Source organism: Hetaerina americana, unplaced genomic scaffold (genome assembly GCF_022747635.1).
Source record: "Hetaerina americana unplaced genomic scaffold, ioHetAmer1.1.p SCAF_1356, whole genome shotgun sequence".
NCBI classification, from domain to species: Eukaryota; Metazoa; Arthropoda; class Insecta; order Odonata; family Calopterygidae; genus Hetaerina; species Hetaerina americana.
This window is the reverse complement of record NW_027286466.1, coordinates 15,001-24,380: the sequence shown is the minus strand read 5'-3', so window position 1 is coordinate 24,380 and position 9,380 is coordinate 15,001. Positions and strand designations below refer to the sequence as shown.

At 40.1% G+C, this 9,380-nt stretch overlaps 1 protein-coding gene across 1 annotated transcript in view; it reads left to right on the top strand.

Annotated features, from left to right (window-relative positions):
* The first annotated feature begins 2,044 nt into the window (after positions 1-2,044).
* The window catches only part of LOC139686252 (methylcrotonoyl-CoA carboxylase subunit alpha, mitochondrial-like), an 11,853-nt gene continuing 4,517 nt past the window's right edge, over positions 2,045-9,380 (top strand). Inside the window, exons 1-2 of the mRNA XM_071583408.1 lie at positions 2,045-2,193; positions 5,215-5,408. Coding sequence (XP_071439509.1) covers positions 2,103-2,193; positions 5,215-5,408 — 285 coding nt within the window. The 5' untranslated portion in view covers positions 2,045-2,102. The remainder of the gene's footprint in view (positions 2,194-5,214; positions 5,409-9,380) is intronic.

The window sequence follows — 9,380 nt, the reverse complement described above, 5'->3', positions numbered from 1 at the left end:
ATAGCCTCTTCCTCCCACATTTTCCTAAGCATTTTAATAGTTCCGCGGGAATGTTATCCACCCCCACAGCCTTATTTAGTTTCATCTCCCTTAATGCCCTTTCTATCTCATTGTCTAGTATGCCTGGACCTAAGCTGTCTTCCTCTACGTCATATTCTTTTTCAATGTCTGTGTTGGTGTAAGTTATTTACTATACAGTTCTTCTATATACTCCTTCCATTTCTCTTGGATCTTTCCTGCGTCAACTATTATCTTACCCGCCTTATCTCTAACTGTTAGCATAAATCTTCCTTAAGTTCCCGATAAAGATTGTACAGTGCACCAATTCACTCTTCCTCTGCAAACTTTCCATCTCCTCACCATCTTCTACCACGCTTCTTTTGCTTTATTTGTTGCCCACCTCAATTTATTGTTCAACTCTTTGTACTTCATTTTGCCTAACTCTGTGTTTACATTCTTCTAAGGTTTTGAGTAATGAAATCATCAATTTTCCTTATTTTGCTAATCTTCTGGTAAATGAGTGAAAATAGTGATCATATCTGTTGTGCCATTTAGTGCTGTTGCACTTCTATCCTTCTGGTGACAGTCCCTGAGAGAATGTTAATTGTTAACATGTTCACAATGGCAATCTGTCATGGGAAATTGAACTAGGTTATTGATACGAGGGTAGGCTGAAAACTATTGCACACATTCTTGTAGACCACAAATAAAATGGTCTTCAGTAGCACTCCTGTATGCATGTGGAAGTAACATTCCCCCTCAACACGCATGAGCATGTTTGAGGTCATTTTATTCATCCAGTGTTCTAGTGCTATGTCAACACAAGTTGAACTGCATGCCGATGTCAAATTTTTGACTGCTGATAAAGTGACTCCTACTGAGAATCATTGTCATTTAAAGGCTGTTTATGATGATAATGCTGTTGATAGGTCTACTGCAAATTGATAGATAGTAAAATTTCATGGTTGAGAGCAAGAGAAAGTTCAAAAGACAGCCATATATGCAAAATAACTTACTTTGACTGTGTTTTGGGATGCTCACCGAGTGAATGTGACATTATCTTAAACGAGGGGCAACGCTTAAGTCTTAGCGTAGCCCCTGGATTCAAGAAAATCTGGAAGAGTTTTTCAGTGATGGAATGAAAACACTTGCTACACGTTGGGAGGAATGTGTTGGCCTTAACAGTGACTATGTCGAAAAATAACTGTATGATTTTGAAACTTAAGAATAGTACTTTTTGCCCGATCTTGCTATTAGGCTTTGTTTTTTGTCAACAAGCATGTGTGCATTAGTCATCAGCCTACCCTCTTATTTGATTTGGGTGACAGATACACTTAAATGCAAGGGAATTTGGCATGGATATATGCCAAATTCCCTTGCATTTGGTAGGAATAAAATGAAAACATCATATTTGACCTTATATCCATAATTTTTGAGTCAACATTATGGATATGATTTTTCTTACATATTACTGTTGAAATATTTTTGTTTTTATTCTTCAACAAGCAAAACAAATGTGGTACTGTTAAAAATATTTTATTATATTATTTTATTATTAGTTATAGGACTCATTTTTTTAGTCCATTTGCATGCTTAAATCACTGGAAATGGGAAAAATAAAAATAAATAATGTTTATTCATGATGAAATTTCTAAATTGTGTGTGCAAATTTTAAATTTATTTTTTGAAAAAATATTTTTAATGCTATCCATAAGGCATCCTATTTTTTACCTGTGCCTAATTGAGTTTTTGAGGCACTCTGGTGACCAAGGTCTCCTCGCAGGAAAACTTCACATCTGGAAAATTGATTTCATGATAACATAGCCTCTGCCCAATTACAAATTAAAACTGTAACCTCTGTGCTTTTAGCAAGTTCACTGTAATACTTGCAGTGATAGTCATATTTGTGGCATCCAGTTATTTTACTTGTCTAGTTTCACCTTTTTATGAATTTTTATTGTATTTATTTTTAATAGTGAATATACTTCCTATCTTTAAAAATGCCTCTGACCATTACTTTGAGTTTCCATGTTTACTTTCAGGTTGCTATTGGATGCATCTTAAATGACATAAATCAAGCTAAAAAGGCAGCTGTATTATCCATGGACCCATTCAGTCCACTCTTTACTGTGAGAGGAATTCGTGTGAACCATCATCTTAGACAAGATCTCAGCTTCATCCATAATGAGAAAGGTTTTCTAATTTAGTTTTTATGTTTAATGTTTATCAATTCAAATTTTTAACTATCTTATGAAAACATTGATCAGCTGATTCTCAGTGCCACATGGTGCAATGTATATGTGAGTGCTCAAATATACATTGCACTTGCATTGAGTGCTCACAAGCTGAATTAGTGGCCAGTCAGCAATCATTGCAGCCATAGTTCACAATGGACTACTATATGCAAACTTCATTCTCATTACTACTTGTATGCATCTCAAGTGAGTAATTTTTATCAAGAAAGATTAAGTTACAAAGCCAGACAAGAAGTGCTGTATCCTTGAGGTATATGTTCCTTTTAATTTTAAAAGATAAGGCTCTCATACCTATCCTGTATTTCCCCAATTACAGCCTAGTCTGTAAATCCTGTCCCTAATCTCCCACTTTTGAGGCCCACTTAAAAAATATAAATTACCTAACAGGCATCATCCTTTGTGCGCAAAACTAAATTTTTATGTCAGATACAGATTATTTAGATATGCCAATGACTAATCTGAATTACATAGTGAAAAATTGAGTGAGCCTTCAATATTTCTTAGCAATATTTTAAAAACATAGTCTTTTACCATTTGATTGATGAATAGAGGTCTTTATATGGGCCAAATTGAGATCAAATGGTCCCATCTTCCATTTAACCCAATTTAATAAGATATAAGTTGTTTTTATGGTACGGAGAATGGTAGGGAGTAATGGAGGGGAAAGAGGTATAGTTAGGTAAAGTGAGGAAGGGGTTCGAAAGAATGAAAAGAGGTAGAATGCATCCAGAATTGAAGAAGGGTTTATTATACTGTAGGTTGTTGGGTTGAGCCATGGTAGACTAAGATAAGATTTTTTGGAGGTTTCCTTCCAAAATCCACCTCAAATGACAAGCTGCCAAACGGTACAGCAACAGTTCCTTTGTCCCTCCTAACAAAACAAAACCCCACATACTATTGTGCAATAGGCCCATCTTCAATTGTGTGTACTTCCTTCCTCCCTTCATTCCATCCAACATCCCTATCTATTCCTGCCCCTTCCTCACTTGCCTAACGTCCTCCCCTATATTGGAGTGTTCAATATCCCATTGCCAATCAGAATGCTCCGCATCCACCTTTCTTCTACCCCTGTGAAAACATGAAATTACCATAAAATTAAAATGTCATCAGCTGATCATAAATGTTTTCCCTGCCAAGTCTGCTACTAAATACTTCAAGATGTTGTTCATCCTTATTGGCAGGTATAGGTCCCACTTACAAAATATTGTCACATGAAGTTTTATGGGCTGCAAATCCTCCTTTCCAAGATATTATGGTGATGTCAAGCCCATAATCAGAGGGAAAATGTCATGTGAAGTAATTACATTATAATAGCATAGTAGTTATGTATGAGGGCGATTGAAAAAGTAAGGTCTCCTATTTTTTTCATGAAAAATCAAATTTATTCTCAACTTTGCGTACATCGTTGGAAAGGTTGAGCATTTAGCTATTTTTCTGCATAGTTGCCTTGACGATCAATCACTTTTTGCATCCTTGTAAGCAGCTTTTTAATACTGGCATCATACCTTTCTCCCACCACGTCGCGAAGCCAACTGATGACTGCTTCTCCGATATAAATTCATCACCATTTAGTGGAAGTGTACGGTTGTACCACTTGTTTCCCACTCTTAGAAAACACCTTGGAGGACAGAAATTCAATTGAGACAAGGAAGTACAAGAAGCAGTCATCAGTTGACTTCGTGACGCGGCGGGAGAAAGGTACGATGCCGGTATTAAAAAGCTGCTTACTAGGATGCAAAAAGTGACTGATCGTCAAGGCAACTATGTAGAAAAATAGCTGAATGCTCAGCCTTTCATACCATGTACACAAAGTTGAGAATAAATTTGATTTTTCTTACAAAAAAATAGTAGACCTTACTTTTCAAATCGCCCTTGTACATATTATTTCCTAATTTTATAAATCTAAATTTTATAAATATAAAAGAAAAAATTGGTAATATTTTCCCCAAAATAAAATTTATTAGTGCCACTGGTTTCAATGAAAGTACATCATTGTCAGGTGGCAGTCATCACTCGAAGTCCAGTATATATGCTGAACAACAAGTAAGGGAAGTAGGGGAAGAGGGGTGAAGATGGAGGAAAATTGGAAGGCAGTATGGGTGACTACATATGTGAGTGGAGGATGGGGAGGGGAAGAAAAAGTAAACAGGTGCAAAGTCATTCTAAGTCCGAAGAGAGTAAGGTAGCTGGATGGAGGTGGATTTCCCACTGGGTGGGTGTCCCGTGAAGCGGCACCAAATTCCTAGGGCCGTGGAGAAAACGGAAGATATCGGGGGTTTTCCCCACAGTCGTTGACTGGCCATCGGCATGGTATCAATGGACATTGGAGCGCACAAGGGTAAACTGATGATTAAGGGTTGGAATCACTTATCTATTGTAGTTCCAAGGGGCAAGCCCGAGCGAAGGTTAGCGGAAGGGTGAAGGAGGGATATTTCACATATTTAAATTTAAAAGCATCGCTTCCATCCAGCTACCTCATTCTCTCCAAACTTAGCACCTGTTTACTTTGTCTTCCCCACCCCCTTCCCTTTCTCCACTCGCATACCGAGTCACCCATGCTACCATCCAATTTTCGTCCCTCTTCCCCTACCTTTCCCTTACGTGCATTTTAGCATATATACTGGACTCCTTGTGATGACTGTTACCTGACGATGATGTACTTACATTGAAACTGGTGGCACTTAAAAATTTTATTTTGTGGAAAATATTACCAACTTTTAATTTTTTAATTAACTATGCAGTTATTGTTGTGAATATTTATCCGAAATGAAAACACACTGATACCGCTATCATTTGTGCACAAAAGTTTTCCCATTCATCAATATTTTATCCCACATCTGCCACAAAATTTGGTTTGTATTCAAACAGATAGGCCAACTATCACAAAAAGGATATGTATAGTAAAAGTAATCATTATTTGGGTTTATTCATTGTATTTTTTTTCATTATTCCACTTTAGATCTGGTGGTGACAGTTACACATCAAAGTGGAAACCATTATGGTATCACATATCAAGATGAAACACAAAAAGTCACTGTTATGGATTCCCAGGAGAACCTTGATGGCAGCATTTCTTTGGTTTGCAACATTGGAGGAGGTATTCATAAATCTAAAATTGTCATATCTGATGCAGATGTCGCAATTTTTACCAGGGTAGGTATCATTTCTTACATCATTGTTACCAACTTATTTACCTTGTGCTAGCCTCAGGAAAAAATGGCACTTAGACTTAGCAAATGTTTGACTTGCTATGGCTAGAAATATGGATTGGAACTTGGAAAAACAGAAAGAGATTATCATATATGAAAGTGGATTAATGGCTCACTTGTCCAAATTTAACCCTATTTCATACTAAACTACCCGTACTTCACCTCAAGACAGACCGTATTTTATGGTCAATAAGACCATACCTCATATAATTGGGGAGAGGGTCTTTATTACTCTTAAAAACCCATGCTAGTAGAGTTGAGGTAATTCCATATAAGTTTTTGGAAAGTGTTGGGTGTTCAATTAAAAGTCCTGAACCCAAAAGATCCTATTTAAGCACATGTTATAGGCCACCTGTTAACAGGGATATCTACATCAAAACCCCATAAGCCACCAAGATGGGTGGCAGGGGGTGCCGCACCAAGAGGAAGAGATAAAGGATGAGGAGGTTAGGGTTTTTCAAATGGATGGGGTAAAGTGGGGGGAACCTGCAAAAAATATATATAAATATACTCGTGAAACCATAAGCAGTCCCTACCTTGTAGGTTAATACTTATTGTGTCGAGCTGACTCCTGGGGGATTTTGATTACAAGCATTCTGATCTCTTATTGTTCTTGGTAAAAATGACCATTAAAACCTGTCAGTCTTGCAGTCTATCTCTCTAATCTTATATTTGTGATCCCTCTGCCCGTAATATGTTGGGGTTTGTATTATGTTCTTGATGTCATCGGAAAAGGACCCATCTTGAAATGTTTTTAATAAGGTTAATCTTTATTGTAAATGCCATTGTGATGATACACTGTACAGGACAACTGTTTGAACACAATTTTTTCAAAATTGTCTAATCCGGCATATAATACTCCCGTGTATTCCAGAAGTTTCTAACTTCATGAGTAACTTGCAATGTAGGACTTTATCAAAAGCTTTTTTTAAATTTAGGAATATCAACTCAACTGGAATATTACTTTCACTGCAATGCATTATATCATGAAGAAAGAGTGCGAGTTCTACCTTTAAGATCTCGCAAGATCTACCTTTACAGAACCTGTGTTGGTTATTCATCATTAATTCTTGGCTATCTAGGTACCTCAATATGGAACTAACAATTATGTGTTCAAGAATCTTACAGGAGATGGAGGTGGGCGTTATTGACCTATAATTACTGGGGCCTCCCGGTCTCCGTTTTTAAATATGAGCATTACATAAGCTATCTTCCAGCTGCTTGGCACGTTTTCTTCTGCTAATGATTTCTTAAATATTATTTCAAGATAAGGGGCAATTTCACAACGACAGTTGTTTATACATGCGAGCTGGTATCTCATCAGGCCCCAGAGATTTGTTGGGGTCGATGTTTTTAAGGAGTAACTCTATTCCGAGGATGGGAAATTCGATTGCTTACATTCGCTGCAGAAATGTTTTCAGAAGGTTCCCTGGTATATTCTGGGAGCATGTATTGAAAACACTGTGGAAAAATGTGTTTAATATGTTGGCTTTATCTAAACTACTTGTTACTTTATCCCCCTTTCCGTTGTTCAATGAGTTTATGGTGGACTTTTTTCCCTCCACTTCCCTGACCTAGAATCTAAACATCTTTGGGTTATCATGTTAATGTTCACATAATTTTATTTTTTCCTTTTGAATTCTGCTAGTGCCTTCCGGAAGGCCCTCTTGGCAGTGGACCTAGATGCTATGTAATTTTTTGTGTGTGTGTGTGTGTGTGTGTGTGTGTGTGTGTGTGTGTGTGTGTGTGTGTGTGTGTGTGTGTGTGTGTGTGTGTGTGTGTGTGTGTGTGTGTGTGTGTGTGTGTGTGTGTGTGTGTGTGTGTGTGTGTGTGTGTGTGTGTGTGTGTGTGTGTGTGTGTGTGTGTGTGTGTGTGTGTGTGTGTGTGTGTGTGTGTGTGTGTGTGTGTGTGTGTGTGTGTGTGTGTGTGTGTGTGTGTGTGTGTGTGTGTGTGTGTGTGTGTGTGTGTGTGTGTGTGTGTGTGTGTGTGTGTGTGTGTGTGTGTGTGTGTGTGTGTGTGTGTGTGTGTGTGTGTGTGTGTGTGTGTGTGTGTGTGTGTGTGTGTGTGTGTGTGTGTGTGTGTGTGTGTGTGTGTGTGTGTGTGTGTGTGTGTGTGTGTGTGTGTGTGTGTGTGTGTGTGTGTGTGTGTGTGTGTGTGTGTGTGTGTGTGTGTGTGTGTGTGTGTGTGTGTGTGTGTGTGTGTGTGTGTGTGTGTGTGTGTGTGTGTGTGTGTGTGTGTGTGTGTGTGTGTGTGTGTGTGTGTGTGTGTGTGTGTGTGTGTGTGTGTGTGTGTGTGTGTGTGTGTGTGTGTGTGTGTGTGTGTGTGTGTGTGTGTGTGTGTGTGTGTGTGTGTGTGTGTGTGTGTGTGTGTGTGTGTGTGTGTGTGTGTGTGTGTGTGTGTGTGTGTGTGTGTGTGTGTGTGTGTGTGTGTGTGTGTGTGTGTGTGTGTGTGTGTGTGTGTGTGTGTGTGTGTGTGTGTGTGTGTGTGTGTGTGTGTGTGTGTGTGTGTGTGTGTGTGTGTGTGTGTGTGTGTGTGTGTGTGTGTGTGTGTGTGTGTGTGTGTGTGTGTGTGTGTGTGTGTGTGTGTGTGTGTGTGTGTGTGTGTGTGTGTGTGTGTGTGTGTGTGTGTGTGTGTGTGTGTGTGTGTGTGTGTGTGTGTGTGTGTGTGTGTGTGTGTGTGTGTGTGTGTGTGTGTGTGTGTGTGTGTGTGTGTGTGTGTGTGTGTGTGTGTGTTGTGGGGTGTGTGTGTGTGTGTGTGTGTGTGTGTGTGTGTGTGTGTGTGTGTGTGTGTGTGTGTGTGTGTGTGTGTGTGTGTGTGTGTGTGTGTGTGTGTGTGTGTGTGTGTGTGTGTGTGTGTGTGTGTGTGTGTGTGTGTGTGTGTGTGTGTGTGTGTGTGTGTGTGTGTGTGTGTGTGTGTGTGTGTGTGTGTGTGTGTGTGTGTGTGTGTGTGTGTGTGTGTGTGTGTGTGTGTGTGTGTGTGTGTGTGTGTGTGTGTGTGTGTGTGTTGTGTGTGTGTGTGTGTGTGTGTGTGTGTGTGTGTGTGTGTGTGTGTGTGTGTGTGTGTGTGTGTGTGTGTGTGTGTGTGTGTGTGTGTGTGTGTGTGTGTGTGTGTGTGTGTGTGTGTGTGTGTGTGTGTGTGTGTGTGTGTGTGTGTGTGTGTGTGTGTGTGTGTGTGTGTGTGTGTGTGTGTGTGTGTGTGTGTGTGTGTGTGTGTGTGTGTGTGTGTGTGTGTGTGTGTGTGTGTGTGTGTGTGTGTGTGTGTGTGTGTGTGTGTGTGTGTGTGTGTGTGTGTGTGTGTGTGTGTGTGTGTGTGTGTGTGTGTGTGTGTGTGTGTGTGTGTGTGTGTGTGTGTGTGTGTGTGTGTGTGTGTGTGTGTGTGTGTGTGTGTGTGTGTGTGTGTGTGTGTGTGTGTGTGTGTGTGTGTGTGTGTGTGTGTGTGTGTGTGTGTGTGTGTGTGTGTGTGTGTGTGTGTGTGTGTGTGTGTGTGTGTGTGTGTGTGTGTGTGTGTGTGTGTGTGTGTGTGTGTGTGTGTGTGTGTGTGTGTGTGTGTGTGTGTGTGTGTGTGTGTGTGTGTGTGTGTGTGTGTGTGTGTGTGTGTGTGTGTGTGTGTGTGTGTGTGTGTGTGTGTGTGTGTGTGTGTGTGTGTGTGTGTGTGTGTGTGTGTGTGTGTGTGTGTGTGTGTGTGTGTGTGTGTGTGTGTGTGTGTGTGTGTGTGTGTGTGTGTGTGTGTGTGTGTGTGTGTGTGTGTGTGTGTGTGTGTGTGTGTGTGTGTGTGTGTGTGTGTGTGTGTGTGTGTGTGTGTGTGTGTGTGTGTGTGTGTGTGTGTGTGTGTGTGTGTGTGTGTGTGTGTGTGTGTGTGTGTGTGTGTGTGTGTGTGTGTGTGTGTGTGTGTGTGTGTGTGTGTGTGTGTGTGTGTG